Source organism: Mesitornis unicolor, unplaced genomic scaffold (assembly GCF_000695765.1).
Source record: "Mesitornis unicolor isolate BGI_N332 unplaced genomic scaffold, ASM69576v1 scaffold11776, whole genome shotgun sequence".
NCBI lineage: Eukaryota > Metazoa > Chordata > Aves > Mesitornithiformes > Mesitornithidae > Mesitornis > Mesitornis unicolor.
The window spans coordinates 13302-31614 of record NW_010191718.1 but is presented as its reverse complement, the minus strand read 5'-3'; the positions used below and the strand labels follow the sequence as shown (position 1 = coordinate 31614).

The 18313-nt window shown below is 47.5% G+C and overlaps 1 protein-coding gene across 1 annotated transcript in view; it reads right to left on the bottom strand.

The window, feature by feature from the left end:
• Positions 1 to 608: 608 nt before the first annotated feature.
• Positions 609 to 18313, bottom strand: part of LOC104542499 (angiomotin-like protein 1) — a 20455-nt gene continuing 2750 nt past the window's right edge. Inside the window, exons 3-6 of the mRNA XM_010186836.1 lie at positions 17863 to 18297; positions 6517 to 6796; positions 1553 to 1697; positions 609 to 724 (exon numbers count right to left, since the gene is read on the bottom strand). Of these exons, the coding sequence (XP_010185138.1) occupies positions 609 to 724; positions 1553 to 1697; positions 6517 to 6796; positions 17863 to 18297 (976 nt within the window). The remainder of the gene's footprint in view (positions 725 to 1552; positions 1698 to 6516; positions 6797 to 17862; positions 18298 to 18313) is intronic.

Genomic DNA, 18313 nt, shown 5'->3' with positions numbered 1-18313 from the left:
AAGTGTGGGAGTATGAGCAAGCATATGTTGAAGGTAGAGAAGACAAGACCAAGAGTGAAGCATTTCCCTTATGGGGAGCAGCTGAGGGAGCTGGGTCTCTTTAGCCTGGAGAAGAGGAGACCTTATTAATGTTTATAAATCTGTAAAGAGTGAGAGTCAGGAGGAAAGAGCCAGGCTCTTCTCAGTGATAGCAAATGACAGGACAAGGGGCAATGGGAGCAAGCTGGAGCACAGGAGGTTCAAACTGAACTTGAGGAAAAACTTTTTCACTGTGAAGGTGACAGAGCACTGGACCAGGCTGACCAGAGAGGTTGTGGAGTCTCCTTCTCTGGAGACATTTAAAACCCAGCTGGATGCGTTCCTGTGTGACCTAGTCTAGGTGATTCTGCTCTGTCAGGGGGGTTGGACTGGATGATCTTTCGAGGTCCCTTTCAACTCCTAAGATTCTGTGATTCTGTGATCCAGTCTGTAGCTTAAATAAGAGTATATGACGAATAGCTGAGTAAAACCAAGCCATAAAGACAGTAACATTTAATAGCAAAGTATATTAAATAGCACTGATATATATATATATATATATTTGTGTGTGCGTGTGTGTATATACACCTTCAAAACAAATTAGCACAGTACTCACTCTGAGTGACATAAAGGCCCTCTGTTGACTTATCATCGTGCCCATCGAAGTCTCTGCTGGCTAGCTGCCTATTGGCTGTCTCCAGTCGTTCTGCAAAAAACAGGAAATACTTTAAGTATAAATATATGTATATAAAATTGTAGGTCAACCAAGAAAATAAGATGCATGCCAGCAGAGCAGTATAAATAGACTCTCTGAAGGAGGACATTAAAATGGAGGCTGACACATACATAAAAGATGAGGCCTTTGACCTGTTCCATGAAGCTGTGTTATTCAGATTTAAAGAAACCAGGGGAAAAGCCTCTGCCATCTGTGGCTGGCGTGTCCGAGCAGTTCACCTCTCATGCTGTCCAAAATGTGCAAAGCATTTGCTGTCTGAATTACACAGCCTTGCAGGGGAATGGGGGCTTTCCCATAGCGTGTGGCCCCTGGTGCAGCAAGATGCTGTAGGGTAAAGCTGCCCCCAGCCTGGTGACACCGATCCTTGGGTATGCCCTGGGAAAGGAGCAGTTTTCTGCAGCAAGGGACAGATTCCCCTGGGAAGGGCCTGCCTTCATGTGCCCTGCTCCTCCTAAAAGACCATCCAGTCCAATCACATTGTTGCAAAAAGCATGAGCCAGCTTGCAGAAGGCATCTTGCTGCCCAAAGATGTGTAATACTATTTCCAAAAGGGACCTGAATAGCTCAAAGTCACAGTAAAAGGCATCATCTGAAGCTATTTTGCTAGAGGATTTCTTTGCAACTGGGGAGGTGACAGCAGTTATGTCTTATGCCAATAAACAGTGTCTGATTTCCCAAGAAGTTTATCTAAAACATGTGTGAATTCACTCCTTTAAAGCCTGCTACTCTGGAGCTTGTGAGAAGTGGAACACCATGTCAACTGGGGGAAAAAAACCCACATAGACAAGCGCAACGTACCACGGAGATCCCTGTTGAAGTCATGAAGTCTCCTAATTTCTCCTTCGAGTTTGTTTCTCATCGCTTTGTCCAGAGACTCCCTCTTAGTGGTAGTCTTGACCAGGCCCTCATAAGCTTCTGAAATCCTCTGAATCTCTATTTCAAACTGAGAGGAGAGAGAGTTCCCATTAAAGCCCAGCAGGAAGGCATCCCATCCCAGTGTAGGAATGCATCCCATCCCAGTGTTTGCCCAGCATGTTTTGATGGGCTGCAGGGGTCGGAGCAATGCCAGTGCCAAGAGCCACAGCAGCCACCAGCTCTGCAATGACCAATCTCCCCGGTGGAGGATGGTGCAAAGCCCAAGTGGTGCTGGAGGCTCCTGCAGTGGGAAGTGATTGCTGGACCCCTGAAAATGCCCCAAGGGGCAGCTCGCCATGCTGCAACACCCCACAACACCCTGCTGGCAGCTCCCAGATGAGCTCAGGATGGGCTGGGCTTGACTTAACTGCTCAGTTGCCTTTACTCTACAATTGAGTAGACCAAACCAGTTCTTTTGGGTTTTCAGTCTTCTTAACTGCATCCCCTTGAAATCTGGCAAGGTGCAGGAAAGCATGCAGAGGAAGCCTTTAGCAGTGAACTTGCATCTTAAGACTTGAACACAAAAAACTGACAAGACATGCCCAGGCAGAGTTTTGCTGTTCAGTTCAATCTCATCCGGCTCTTTTAATAAGCTAATGCCTTGTTAAGCGCTTTGCTGAAGTCACTGCTGCAGGAATGATCAACACCGATGTGGGAATCTGCTCCTGTGTGCCTAGCCCTTGCATTTGTGAAGAAAAGCTTGATAATGTGCACAGGCTGTAAAACCAAGAGATATATATAGCCTTCCACATACCTTCCTAAGTCTGGCTCTTTTTTAGCCTCTTGAATTGTAGGTGAGACAGATTTGTGAACTAAATTCATGAATGGCACCTTGGAACCATGCACCAAGGAAAACCCAGCAGAAGCATGATGGGAAAACCCAGTTAGCTTCCCCACTTTCTGCTTTCAGCTCACTCAGGCACAAGAGCTGAAACAAGTGGCGATGTGCAAAGCTCACAGTGTGACCCTCACGACCCCAGCAGCTTGGATTAGAATCTTGCTAGGTATCACATCACCTATCTCACACTGGAGGGGATTTAACAGTTTGCAGATATTTCACACACATGCAAACCACTCCCCTACATGCATGACATTAAAAGGCATCATATGTAGATTAACCCTCAGCTGACAGTTCTCCACAGCTCCAAGAAGAGGATGACCTGTTGAACTGGCTGTATTCCATGCTAATACACTTCTTTTTCAGTGAACTACAAACTTAGTCAGATCATTCTGACTTTCCATTTTGTTGGGTTTTTTTAAGCAGGAGCTCCAGGAAGCCCCATTACATTTTCCCTAATGACATCTAGAAAAGCAGGAACTTCTTCCTCACCCTCCTGATGCATGGCCAGGCACCAAGCACATTCCCAGCACAAGGACAGTATGTTTGGAGGAACACTGAATAAAACCAAGCCTGTTCGAAATTTGAACTGAATCTTACCATGGTTTGAAAAAAGTCAATGCATTTCATTTTCCCTCATATGCATGGCAACACAAGCTTGTACAAAATCACCTTGATCACTGTGTGCAGTTCTGTGCCCCACAATTTAAGGATGTGAAGAGCCTTGAAGGCATCCAAAGGAAGGCAACAAAGCTGGTGAAAGGGCTGGAAGGCATGTCCTGCGAGCAGCAGCTGAGGACTCTGGGTTTGTCTAGTTTGGAGAAAAGGAGGCTGAGAGGTGACCTCACTGCTCTCTACAGCTTAATGAGGAGGGGACGTGGAGAGGGAGGTGCTGATCTCTTCTCCCTGGTACCCAGTGACAGCAAACATGGGAATGGTTCAAAACTGCACCAGGGGAGGTTTAGACTGGACATCAGGAAGCAATTCTTTACCAAGAGGGTGATCAAGCACTGGAAAAGGTTTCCTAGACAGGTGGTCAATGCCCCAAGCCTGTCAGTGTTTAAGAGGCGTTTGGACAATGCCCTTAAATACGTGCTTTAACTTTTGGACAGCCCTGAAATGGTCAGGCAGTTGGAGCAGATCATTGTAGGTTGCTCCCAACTGAAATATTCTATTCTATTCTATTCTATTCTATTCTATTCTATTCTATTCTATTCCCTACAATCAAAAATCTGTTTCAGTTAGAGGCTACATTCAGGTTACCTCACATTGCTCTCCTTGACCATTTAAGCAGATTGAGCTTCTCTTTCCTTTAAAGGAAGGTTTGGCTTAGCAAAAATGATTTTTAAAGCACTTTCCTGAATCCTTAACTGCATGATCCCAACCAGACACCACGCTCAGTTGTGCGCCCTGACACCTGCCGGTTCCTGCGCCTCCCCTCTCCCGGGTGAGCCTGCAGGAGGAGACGCCTGCTCCAGAGAACTCCTACCACAGCAAAGCAGATTTGCCAACACAGCAGTGCATTTCCACAGCCCAACAGTCCTGCCCAGCGCTGCTGGTTACCACAAGGGCTCTGCTCTGCCTATTATTTGCTATTATTTCCCAAAACACATCACCACACAGGTTTTCTCCAGTCCCAGAAGCAACGACTGGCTGCAGAAAAAGAGAGGACCTCCCTCGGCACTGAACAAAATTAAAGGAGAGCAGCAGAACAGCCATAAATTGTGTTGGCGTTTCTCAGCAGCTCTGGGATTTCCTTTCCCTTCTTCTATGGAATGGAAAAAACAGTTCAGCTGCTTCTCTGCCTGGTGGCTCCCAGAGCTGACCCACTCAGACAACCCACACACATGGCATGGGGCAGAGCCAGCCCAGCCTGGCAATTAAAATTCTGCAAGGTAACACCGCCCAACAAAAAAAAACAGGAAAAAAAATGATAAAGTAATGCTTTGCTTTTGCAAAAATGCTCAAAATAAAATGTGTACAACTGCTTTTCCATCCAACTCTTTTTAGGTAAGAAAACCATGCAACTCGTCAAACAGCACAGAGATTAATCACCACCCTGTACCTGCAAAAAGTCTGTTCAGACATGACTGAGAATTTGACAACCCTCAGGGCCGATCTGTGTGTACAAATTCCTAGGGAGCCCTCCACATCAGGCTGATTTTCTCTAATTTCTTCTCCTATTCTGTAATGAATAAAAGTGATGGGAGGGTGGCCCTACCTAGAACAAGCTTGTTATGCACAAACAAGAAGCACTCCTCGTGACCCTGCCACTTCTAAGAAGAGGGAAGAGTTCTCACACCAAAAGTATGTCATTTAACTCAGTATCTTGTTTTCAGAAGTGATGTCCAGCTGAAACTGTGGGAACAGAGGAGGACCTGCCTGGTCCTTGAATTCCAACACAGAAAAAACAGCGTGAGAAGGATACTGTGTGTTAAGGCTTTGGGTCAGGACATTTTCCTGAAGAAAGAATGCACTTGAGCATGTGTTTCACTTTAATACTCCACTTACATTCCCCCAAAGTCAATGGGATTCAAGTCCACACTCCATTGATTGAAGTAAGACTTCAGCCCCTGCTTGAATACCTTTCTGTCAGTGTCTGATGCAATCGACTTGCAGGGCGTCCAAGATAAAGAGAGAGCCGTTTCCATGAGTGTAAAAGGAAATTGGAATATTTTTAGGGCATTACACTCAAATACCTTTTACTGAACAATGCAGCTTTCATAAAATAGCTAGAATATTTATTTTTGCCCACAAATGCTACAGAGAAGTCAGTGTTAAAATCTTCACAGATGTCTTCACAAACAGCCAATGTTGCTGCAAAAATTTCTCAACTAAGTTTAGGAAATTCTGTGAATAAACTCAACTCATCTGGTTGCAGAGGAGGAGGCTGCAAAGATGACAGCAGCTCCAAAACAACAGCTTTTTTTTCTAACCTGTTTGAACAGATTGTCACAGATTTTTCCCAAAGCTGAGGCTGAGGCATGTACTCTCAAAGCTGCCTCTCCTCCTGTGAAGGGTGTCTCCAAGAACACCCTAACCCCACAGAGCAGAGAAAATAACTGAGCTCCTATTTAGACTCCCAAATTCAAAGAGAAAAGACTTGCAGCCTAAGCCCATTTGTGCATAAGAGGTGGGAAGACATAAATGAAATAGCAGTGCAGAATCCTAAATAACTCATTTGGTCTGGGCCCTTGGGACTCAAAGCCAGCAGATCTGAGGAGCATCTCTGCATTGCCTTCAGTGAGCTCTCATTTTTAAGCAACTTCTACTTTGTTTGATTTGACTCTTCATCTTGTCACCCCAGGCAGTGTGCAAGACATCACCCTCCTCTGAATGCGAGCTTGCATACAGAAAAGAGGGCGCAGGATCTCTTTGAAAAAGGGTTTTTGAACAAAACCTTTACCAAATGGTTCTTTCAGGTAAGGGGGCAGTGCATTTTGAACCAACATGTTCAAAGGTGGGTGTCTAACATCAGTTCTTAGAAACCCACTGAGCAGTCACTGAAAGCCTCTGAGATGACAAAACTCATGCATGGAACAAAAACTGGCGACACCACTGACAGCTGTGACACTTCCAGTGTGGAGTGCCACACAGGTGTATGGTGGTGGACAAGACCGCTCAGAACAGATGTGGCTGTGGTCTTCAAATGCTTCTCACACTCAGCTTTACCACTCGTGCAGATGGCACAGGACCCAGCTGCACTAGGAGCAGATCTGCCCATGGGAGACTTTCAGAGAAAGCTCCAGTGAGGCCAGCATGGAAAGCGAAAATCCCAACTGAGGGACATGTGATGAGATGCCCCATTTTGCCCTAGAGGAAGGGGACCTCAGGGGCTTTAGGGTACAGGATTTCACTTCTGGGAGACCACCATGGAGAGACAGTGGATAGATGGTCACTGGTGCATCCCTATTGCAGTGACATGACTATGAACAGCAGCCTGGGTGACACAGATGCAGAAGCACCAAGATGGTTGCCCTGTCCAGGCCCCATCTACCCCTCCACATACCTTCTGCAGCTTGTCTGCCTTCTCGTAGTACCCCTCCAGCTCCTGCCGCAGCACATGGTTCTCCTCAGAGAGCATCTCCACCATCTGCTGCGCCCGCTCCACGATGGCGAAGGCGTCGGGTGTCAGCTGCTGGCCCAGCGGTGTCGGTGTGGGCGGCTGGGCCGCGGTGGGGGCCGGCAGCGGGGGCAAGGTGCCTGAGAGCAGAGGGCCAGCACTGGCCTGCGAGGACATGGGGCTGTGCTGCTGGGCCGGCGGTGGCGGGAAGGGCTGGCATTGTCGGCTGCGGGGAAGAACACGGGGGAAGGCGTTAGAGCTGCATGCCCTCAAAACGCGTGCAGGAACTTTCACCTAATGACTGTGTGGTTAATTAATAGGGTTATAACTCCACGGTTGTGAATCTGGTCCTTAGTCTCTCCTAAATACCAACAATTGCAGCAGGAAGTGGCTAAATTGTCTCCTTGCCTGCTCCTGACAGTGAGGTATACATCTGGCATGAACGGATAAAGGAAGCATTGACTCGAAAACGGCATTTTTGCCTAGGTGCACAGCTAATATTTCTGCAGCAACCAGCCTCTCCCTGCCTCCCTCCTTGTCACAAACTCCTGCTGTGAAGCGTATGCTGGCGGGTTTGAAGGAAACACAAGGGATGCATTACTCACCCTTCCAACGCCGCTCCCTGCCTGGAGCAAGGCCGGCTGATTGGCTGAATTGGGAGGTGAAAGGAGTGATGTGAGCAAAGCAGCGTCCCGAGCGGCTTTAGCAAGCAGCAAAGGGAAGGGCAGCCATGGAGCTGCTCAAGGCACAGCCCTGGTCAATCCTGGTGAATCACGAAAGGCATCTTCCAGCATGAGACCTCACTGTGTCACTCCCCGCCTCATGACATCCATCACCCACCAGGCTCGTATCAGGGAAAGGATAAGGAGCGAGCTGGCGGTGGACCTGCTCAGGGGCTTTCTGACAGCGGGCGGCTCTTTAATCCACCTGACTCACAATTTGCAATGGCTGGAGGATAACTGAGGAGGATTTCTTAGCAGTGAAGGCAACTCTGTGGCTGGTGGCCAGGTGGGACTGGAGTACCTCTCTTCTGTCCTGTGTTTCAGCTCTGTGAGCTCCAGAAGGGCGACTGCCCCTGTTTCAGAAGGGGGCAATCAAGGCAAGGAACAGCTTAAAGCTTATCTGCACCAGACCCATCTCTATCCCTCCATCCACTGCCCAGGGAGCCTTAGAGTCTCGGCCAGGGTGAGCGGCCCCATGCGGAGCCACTCCTCAGCCCAGATGCCAAAGCTGTGAAATTTCTACACCACGCTTGTCTAAGAGACTCAGCCCAGACCACATGGGACATCTGTGTTAGAGCTCAGTTTGGCTGGAAAACAAGCTGGCTGCTGGACCCCACCTGAAGCCTGCAGTCAGGCACCTTCTAAAAGTCGTACTTTAGCTTAACCACAAGCTATTAGGCTTGCTGTAGCTACCGTTGCTTTTATTTCTGTACCCTACACAAGGCAGGAGACCTAACAAACAGATGTATTTACCCCATCTGGTCTCAAAGATTGATGAATGCTATTTTTCAGACAGACAATTTTGTGCTCTATAAATACATAATAAATATGATTACCATTGTCTTCAGCACCTACATGGCTTCTCAAAGGGAGAGTTTCAAAAGCTCTCAGCATTGGCCTAATTCTACTGATAACAACCTGTCATTGCCTTCAATTGCAGCAGAACAAGATGAAAAGCGAAGGCAATTTTAAACCCCTGTCCTAAAAGCTAACAGTACTGCTCTAACACACTTGTCCCCATCAAGCCACATGACAACAAGGAAAGCGAGCAATTCAGACGTATCTTCTATCCAAACTAGAGGGAAAGCATACAGGGCTCTGCAGCCCCCCAGATGCAGCCCCCCACTCCTATCCCAGCTCTTGTGCTTTGCCCCATGCATCCACTGTGGCACAGAGAGGTAGAAAAATGGTACAAAGACCAGGGATAAACTCATTGCTGAACGCATGCACGCTGCTAACCTGCCCAGCAGCACAGACCCTGGTCCACGCTCAGCATCCTCAGAAGGAAGATCTCAGCCAAGCTTCGTGCAGCTGGCACTAGGAAAACCTGTGCTGAGCTCACCCTGGCCTCGAGATGACTTTTATCTGCACAGCATAGACATACCCTAAGGCTGTGTCTTCTCTGGTAAATTAAAAATCCATGGAGGCAGCTCAGGAGCACAGGAGAGGGGCCATTCCTCAGGGGCAGCTCCCAGGGGCAGGAGGGTTTGCTCTCAGCCCCAGGCATGTTATTTCTCTGGCAGAGGTGCAGCGTAGTGCCTTAGGAGCTAAATGTCTACAGAAATGGGTAACACTTTCCAGAAGACAGAAAGGCAGGGAGGTGCTGTATGACACTTTACATATGGCCAACAAAACATACAGTAATTCAACTCATTGAATGGTTTGGGTTGGATGAGACCTTTTAAGATCATCTAGTTCAAACCCCCTGCCATGGGCAGGATCACCTCCCACTAGACCAGGTGGCTCAAAGCCCCATCCAACCTGGCCTTGAACATTTCCAATGATGGGGCATCCACAACTTCTCTGGTCAACCTGTGCCAGTGTCTTACCACCCTCATAATAAAAAAATTCCTCCTTATATCCCATCTAAATCTACTCTTAGTTTAAAACCATTACCTATTCCTTATCCATCTAACAGTCCATCCATCAAACCCATATTTTTTCAATTTACAGGCAAAGAGGTTGTGGGGATCCACATCAGAAGTCTCAGTAGATGACATTCATAGCTCTTTCCTCATCCACTGATGCAGTCGCTCCATCATAGAAGGCCACTAGATTAGTCAGGCTTGATTTGCCCTTGGTGAAGCCATGTTACTTGTCTCTAATCACGTCACTGACTTTCATATGTTTCAACACAGCTTCCAGGAGGATCTGTTCTATGATCGTACTTTTCCTTAAGAAACACTGCAAATTATTTTGCGTTGCTGGTGAAGGCTCTGCCCGCATTGGCCTCACTCATCCGTCCTGTGCTGCAGCATGCACCACAGCAGCAACGCAACAGCATGGAGAAGCAGGAGAAAGGAAACTACAGCAGCCATGCAAAACCACCAAACACCAAGCTAGCTGGAGCCAAAAACCACTCCACCGTGCCAGAGGAGAGGATGCTACCGTAGCTTTTTCCTGTGTACTGACTGCAGTGATTTGCAGTGCTCAGCATCGCTTTAGCAGGACAGGGGGCATTTCAACTGTGAGTGCATCATTTTTATTTCAGGACATTAGGCTGCCTTGCTCCCTTGCACTTGTCAACAGAAAGGAAAGGACCCTGCACCTCCACCCTCAAGCTGACTTTCTGGCTGGTGCTCAGCAAAGCCTGGGGCCACAAAAGGAAGCACATCAGGTCTTCCCCTGAATCACATTAAAGCAGTAGGCCCAAGGTAGCCCCAGAGCTCCCAGACACTGGCACTCAGTTAAGGTGGTTGTTCACCTGCCTTTGGAGCTCACCTTTTGTCCAGCCTCAGCACTACTGCCTGCTGCTGAGACCTCACAGCAGCATGTCCCGGGGGGATCTCACACTGACCTGGGGACTTGTTTTACCTTCCTGAGATCAAATCCACAGCTCCTAGCAGTGCCTGGCAACCTGAGGCTGTGTGAGCTGGTGAACCCTGTGCTGAGCTGCTCTGCAAATCGCCAGGACAGCCTGCCATGGGCTGTAAATCCCAGCAAGGGACCCCACGCCTGTTGTGGGACTGGAATGGTTATTTGTTCAAAAATCTGAACAATAAAGGGCAACACGAGCGGTGGAGCAAGGGATGTAATTCACAATGCCAAAGGTACTCCACAAGCGTGTGCAAATGCAGCCAAGCGGGCGGCACCTCCTCAGCGCTGCTGACAGCCGGGCTGCACTCATGTGTTTTACCTCAGCAGTTAATTGAGCCGAGTATGAGTTCATTTGTCTTTACCAAAATAAAACACACCGCTGATATTTGCAAGTAAAAGCCTGGCTCCCTGGACAGTTATACCACTACAAAGACACAGATTTGCCACAGGTAGATTTTCTCACTTCATCAGGGAAATAGCTTGCAGCAGTATAATTAAATTGATATCTGAATCTAAACCAGTGGAGATAGAGCAATTTTTGGTTTTCATCACGAAGAAGTAAAATCTTTAGTTGTAGATAGACCCATTAAATGCTTGCCGGAACTCTTGGCACTGTACTTAAGGGAAATCTCAACCTCCCATCAATTTAACCTTTTCACATGCACTTTAGTTTGTCTGGCTTTATGCTACAGAGGAAGGAGAGGTCTCTAGAATCTCCATTTTCTTGAACTGCAAACCACTTACTGAGCTACTCAAGATTTACACACTCTGTAGCAGCAGCCAGGCACCAGAGTCTGAACAGCCAGGGCCACAGGAGAGTTTCTCCACAGTGTTTTCCAGCTTGGAAACTGAACGGGCACAATCAACATTACGCCTTTTGAAGCACAGCTGTTCAACATAACAAACATGTTTCTGACTTTCCTTTTACTTGTTTAATCTGTCCCAATTTAATTCTGACTTAGGGAACTGTAAAATCTCTGAGTGCATATGCAATAAAATCAACACAGCAATTCACATTAACAAATCAACATTTGTAGAAACAGGAGAGTTTATAACATCAGCTTAGTTCACATCCAACCAGTCACATAAAGCTCCACAGAAACGAAGCAATCAGGATTACCCTGAGCTCCTCCGGACTTAGTAAAGAATGACATTCTCAAAATGCTTCTACTGTATTTTAAATGCTGATCTTACTCTGCATTAGAGCAAGTTAAAATCTTTCAGCTAAACACATTTTCATAAAAAATTGTCCTTCTTAAAAGCATGAAACTGTAGAACATTATGAGTTTTAGATATACAGTTGGATACATTTCTATTGAAAACATATTTTTTGTTGGCATTATTGGAGAAGCAAGGCTCCCATATACTTCTCCAATGCAATGCAAAGAAGAAAAGACTAAAAAACTAAGGAAACCAGCTTTTAGAATAGGAGCACCAGGCAGACAGTGAACCTTTCGAGGACTACTGTGCTAGGGTCACTAGACTGCACTCTCTCTTTTAAGTGATGTATAGCTTGTGATATATATAATAGCTTGCTATATATAGCTTACAATACAGTGCCTTCAGCAAAATGCTTGACCATAGGCCTCACTTTCATGAGAAATCCCTCAGAATTCAGCAAGGCCACCCAAGCCTCCAACTCTTGGGAACAAGAATGACCAGCACTGAGGAAATTTGCGGGGAATTTGTAGCTGTATGTAGGAATAAGAAACCTTGAAAGGACAATTAATGATGAAATCCACTTGCTGTTGACCACCAGGAAATCATAAATACAGAAGAGCTATTGCTTGATAAAGCAGGGCAGGATAAAGAAGTCATGAAATGAAAATGCCTGTAAATGTTCTGGAAAGTTCACCACCGCCTTGGTACAGGTACAATGCAGCTCCGCCCTATGTAGGGATGAAGAGTGGCCACTGGAGGAAGGACTTTGTTTCCAACATTTACATTCATAATTAAAATGCCCTCCTAACTTAATTAGCTCACCTTCTTCTGAATGCTCTGCCTTCCTTCGCCTCTAGGGCAGACTGGCCTACTTCATCTTTTGAAGACTCTCCCAAGGGACTTCTCACAACTTCACACATCTGCTGTGGATGCTCCAGCTGAGTCAGTGAAGGGGTGTTTCTGGGGTGCAGTTCTTGGAAGCTGCCTTAGGCTCTTACCTCACAGTGAGAGTAAAATGTGCATGAAAGGTGCTTACTCCTGCCCACTGAGCTGAAGCCTTCAGTCTGGGTACTCACTTCAGACTCAGGTGTCCACCTGACTTCAGCTATGATTTCTGCAGTCATGATGCAGACTTCAAATGTTATTCTGTATAGCTCTGAATAACATAGAGCAATTGCTGTTGTCACCATGTGGGGAAAAGATAGGATCCTGGGAAGGTCCGTAAGCCCAGTCTGATGGTCAGATGCAAGAAAACACAGTTACAGACCCATCATTAAATGCTGATACAGCCAGAAATGGGAGAAGAATTTCTATAGCCAAGATATAGCCCTCACGGTATCCTCTGGTTTACAGAATCAGCAACAGTTGCAGCACCTTGTAAACACAAAGGTTTATTTCAAAAACCATTTTGCAAGCTTGGCCTCATATCCCCAGAATTCACTACTTTGTTAGTAATGTTTGTTAGTGCTGGGAAGACTTGGCTTGGCTTCTTTGGGGGTGATTACATCAAGATTTACAAGGAAAAACTATCATCTGAAAAGACACATGGCATTTCTTCACAGAGATCCACACATAGAATAAATACTCTTTCTAAAGCCCTGCTGATTTTCAGCAAAGGAAAAGGTGCCTTTCTCAACCTCTGCACTCCTAGAGGAACCAACCAGGATAACACAGAAGGGTAAGGAGAAATTACACGGGCATGACCCAAACTGTGGGAATAGCTTAATTTCTCTTCCTTTTATTTTAATGAGAGGCAGATTAGACCAGAAGGAGAGGACACAGGGCTGCCAGCATCCACGTAAGCCAGAAGCACAGCCTCCGACCCATGCTCACACTTGGGCCATCCTCGCAGAGAAACACCAGCAGGAGTCGGCTTGGGTGTGATATCCCTCAGCTCAGCCATGCTGCCAGCACACCCGCCAGCCTGGGGTGTCTCCAGGAGGAAAAGAAGCTCCTTGTCCCCTCAGAAGCCACAGACATGTGGTTGAATGAGTAAATATCAGCAGGTTGTCTGAAAACAGCAGTAATGGGGGGGGGGGGTTAATACACAAATAACTAGAGAAGCCACAGACTATTCCAGCAGTTAAATATAGGCTTCTACATCCAGGCAGGGTGGAATTTTATGAGACACATAAACTGGATATTCATAAAACCAGACCAGATTTATTCTTCAGTTGCATGCTGCCCTTTAAAATGAGAATTAAAAGGTGCCTGCATGATTGACTTCTGCATGTAGCCACGAATGAAGTCCCCTCACCAAGCAGTGGTGTTTCCAGTTCAAGGCTTCATTTGCATTATACACGCTTTTTACTACAGTGCAGAGAAAGAAATAATTCTGGATAAAAGACACCAGCATCTGACAAGGGCCATCAGAAGCAATGACGAGGATTCATTGCACTGAGTGATCTGGATCAGTGCTCGAGCAGGGCACAAAGAAACAACACAGACTTGAGCAGGTTCAAGTTCACCCAGGAATAAATACAGCCAGGTACAGTAAAAGGGAGGGAAACCCTATCTCGGGCTGTGACTACCCTCACATGCCTGACCAGTTAACAAGCTGCATGGGGAGCTCCCAGGGTGCACACGTCTGTTAATGAGCTCTGTAGACAAGGAACACTGAGTTGCACTGCAGAGGTGATATTGTATCTTATTGGCCTCTGGTTCAGCTGGTACTGCAATGGTGTCCAGGTTAGCTTTCCACACCGAAAAAAGGGGTTTTGACAACAGTGAAATAACGACGGGGATCCATCTGTTCAATGCATTAAAAGACCGATACCAGAGGGCTCCTCACTGTATCTCACAAAGATACTGGAAAATCCCAACTAGTAACTAGAAAATACAGGCTAAAACTAAGATGCAGATCTGTGCCAGGGATGGCAATTAGCTAGTGGAACAAGTCTGTAGAGGCCGTGATGGACTCTCCAGACACAGAGTGTTATAATCACCAGGACTAAATGTTTTGCAAACTAAAATTAACTCATGGAGTTGTGCAGAAGACTAAATTAGATTATTTCCAAGCCCTTTTACCTGACAAGCTGCAACTCCAAACATGCACCTAAGGAAAGTTAGCAAAGACACCATTCAGGTATACCAGCACATCTAGGAAAGGAAAGGTTTTCTAAAGATTATTACACTTGGCCAACTGAAAGCATTCAGAAGTCGTGAGTCAGGGCCCCAGGCATCACGCAACAAGCTTCAAAATACTGGCATTTTAAAACAGGAACAAATATTGGTTCCTTTTTATTTACCTTCTGGTTTTTTTTGCATTTTAAGCTTCAGGGTTCAAGCTCTGCTCTGCAATCGTGATGTCCATAAAGGAGAGGTCACTAAGTCTAATTTATATAAACGCTAAGATTACCACAGCATCATAAGACTCTAGGAGTTCTTCAGGACAACACCAAATATCTTGAGATTTACAGTAAAGTTGTGAGATTTCACCATGGTGATTATGAAGGCAACATTCCCTTTAAAACCAGCCACATGCAAAAAACAGAAACAAAATCAAAAAAGCAATTTAAGCAGCAGCCACAGTTATCTCATCTCCTTTAGCAGCTCCCTGCCAGCATTTGTGGGTTTCCAGCCACATTTCCCTCATCACAGAAGGACTGCAGGGAGAGTGAGGGATCGGTGACCCTACAGGTCTTTTCCATTCCTGGCATCTGTGGGAGCTTCCTCTGGACCAATGCAGCTCTGTGCTTCTCTCCTCTCTTTTCTGGAAGGCAGAAGCATTTTGCAGAGACCCTGTCCAGAGGATGTCAGGACGGATAGGCTGGGGAACAGATATGACCAGCGTAAAGGGAAGGAGATGCTGCGATATATGAGATCCCTATCTGACCGCAGGCAAAGCTCTGCTTTCATTAGCTTCTTTCCCAGGCCCTCCCAAAGAGATGAAAGCTGGAATTTCTCACCTTGCTTGCTCCTCTAACAGAAGAAAAACAGCCTCTCCGAACCATGCTCTACCATTAACCTTATGAAACCAGGTAGTCCCCTACCTCAACCTCTCTTATCAAGGTTCTCCACCCCAGCCAGCCAGCTGGCTGTGAGGCTCCCCAAAGCCCAGGTACGGGGGAAAGCAGCGAGCAAGAACGGAGGCAGGGGAACACTTGTGCTTGGGAGCAACCCAGCAGAGTAAGCGCTGACAAGGCCTCTAGTAGAGACAGGGCTTATGTCCCCAGGCAGGTCACCTGCCTTAACCCTCTTCATGGAGAGGAATATCTGTGGCAGAGCTCATTTTGTGAAATTGCATTTTGAATTGAATTGCATTTAAAATGGCTCATTCCAGACCCAGACAAGCCCATCCTGCAACACAGCCCAAGATGCATGCAGGGATGTACCAGAGCACAGCTGCTGGGCACACTGGGACTACTGCCACTTCCTAAAGGCTTTAGTCACCCAAATTTTCACAGGTGACAGGGCATTAAGGAGATCCTGCAGCCCACGTGGCCAGTTATAAGCTGGGATATGACACAGAAGAAGAAACCAAACCAGTTCATGCCAATTAAGAACAAGTCTGGGTAATGCCAACAGTGAATATTTCGGTGCAACCAAGCAAAGTGAAAGGTTGACATTCCCGTATCAAAAAATATCACAGAAAAAAGCTCAAGGTGAGGATGAAGACCACTGCATGCCGACATTCCTGCACAGCCAAATGTTCCCCCAGCACTGTGCAAAGCAACAGCACAAGATACAGTCTAAAACCGAGCAACTACACTAATTACCATCTAAAATGTAGTCAACAGGAACATGTAGGCAGGAAACATCCCTCAAAGTCCAGACACTGTGTGAAAGGAGCTAAGAAGGACCTGAAAATCCCCATCTGCACACCAGAACTGCCTTAGACAAAGCACAAGAGAAACACACCACATGCCTTAGACCAAACCTAGCTTTGGTGAAACACTACCCAGCTAAGCCAATCTCCTAACATACCCCTGGAAATGTAAGCTAGAGTAGCCAGCAGGCATATATGCAGACCGAAGGCTGAGCTGCAAGACACCATCCAAGATTTTTTAAGAAGTTTGCAAACCGCAGCAGCTCTGCTCTGCCACACTGCCAGTCCTCTGCTGCACAACACATGCCTCCAGCACCACTGAACCTGCCATGAGGGACATTTCTTCACTGTCATGCAAAGAAAACAGCAGCATGAGTAGCAGGCATGCCCTCTGCAATGTGATATAGGGGTTAAACTCTGCTGCTTTACTGGGAATGAGCAGTAACCACCATCACAAGGTGGGGGGTTTCTCCCAGCAGCTGACTTGAGATAAGGCTGGGGGCTGGCCCACACCGTCAGCGTGGAAAGCTGCACTGAAATCAAGGGGCTTCTCAGCTCTAACCTTGCTGATCAGGCACCCAGGAGAGGTTTTGGAACTTGTCCCAAAGGGTTTCTCGCTTGACACCAGTGCCATCCCGGGTAGCTGCAGCAGTGCACGGAGCACCCGCTTGCTCACATGGACTCAGAAGAACAGACTCTGTGGGTACCGAATCAGCAGTTTTCAAGAGTGGCATAAAAACCCAAATCAGCCCCTTTTCCATGGGGATGAATCTGGTGCCAGAGATGTTTGTTAGCACTGCTAATGGCTGCAGCAGAGCACGGCCCCAGCTCGACCCTGTTGCCCTTGAGTTCGTATAACTGTTTCTTAGCATAAACAGAGATTTTCGCTGAGCTCTTAAAAATATCATCTCACTTTGAAAAAAATGCGTAAACTTTGCACAGTGGTAGGCTGGTAATCAAAACACATGTGTAACTGGAGAAAGGCCAGCAGCGCTTAGCACGGGCCCTCCACTTGTCACAACCGTGTTGCAACATTCATCAAAGGCAGGCTCCCAGTGCCTCCCCATCCTCATATGAAACTCGTCACTTCTGCAAACATGGAGAGGCAGAGCATTTGCTTCCTCATTTCATGCCTTACAAATTTCGGAAAGGAAGAGCTGGGTCAGCTGCTCCCCCTTTTCTCCATGCCTGCACTGTGGCAAAATAAATGCATCCGATTTAAGTCGACATTGACAAAACCTTTGAGGATTCTGGGGTCAGTAAAGACCTAATGAGGCAGCTTGCAACATGAAAACTGCTCACATTCACATCATACAACTCCAGCCTTCCAAATCTAGCTAAATACTGTCTGGGGGATCAAAGAGACAGAGAAACACTTGCATTTAGGTACAGCAAGGAAAAGGGAGCTTTCAACATGTGGGCTCACCTCTGAAGGCAGCTAACCTGCATGGGTGCTGGTAGGACCCACACTGCTTGCAGGGATCAGCTCGCAATAAGTAAATGCCCTGGATTAGTTTTAATGCGCTTGGAATAAACCCGTGCTCACGGGAAGGCCTGGCACGAGGGACCTGGGACCATGAAAGCCCCATGTGAGCTCTGCTGGGAAGATTTAAGTAGGGCCTAAGCTGCATATGTGCTTTACACAGCCCTCTTGGAGATGCAGGTGCCTACACCAGCCGTCCTTGGGTGGGCTGCGATGTCCCCACCGTGTGCCTGAAGCTGAAGCTCACGGGGGCCATGCCTGTATGAGGCCCCAGCCCTGCAGGAGCCAGCTCCTCCAGTGAGGGCCCTTCTGGCAAACCCACCCCCCTTGACAGCCATTACCTGCTGACCCCATACTCCGGGGGTGGCTGGTAGCGAACAAGGGCCACCTCTGCCCGGGCAGGCTGGGGGGCAGTGTAGGAGGCCTTGAGGACATCCTGTGCTGGCTGCTCGCCATAGAAGAGCCCGTGCTCCTGTGTCTTGCTGCCAGGGGCCGCCGCCTTGCCTTTGTAGGGGTACTCCGGTGGTGGGCCCCGTGGGTCCGTGGCCTTGGCGGGCAGCGGGGCTGCCTTGAAGCCCTTCCCGCTCCCTGGGGCCAAGGGGTGCTGCTTGGCCCCATTCCTCTCCAGTGAGAGCTGCATGATCCTCTCACTCAGCGAGCGGACATGGCCCTGCTTCAGCTCCTTCAGCGCCTCGTCCTTATGCGCCTGCCCGCTGTTGGCCCGGTTCACTGTCGGCCTCCCCTCCGGCCTGGACTTCTGGCCAGACACGCCATAAAATCCCCGCGGCGTGG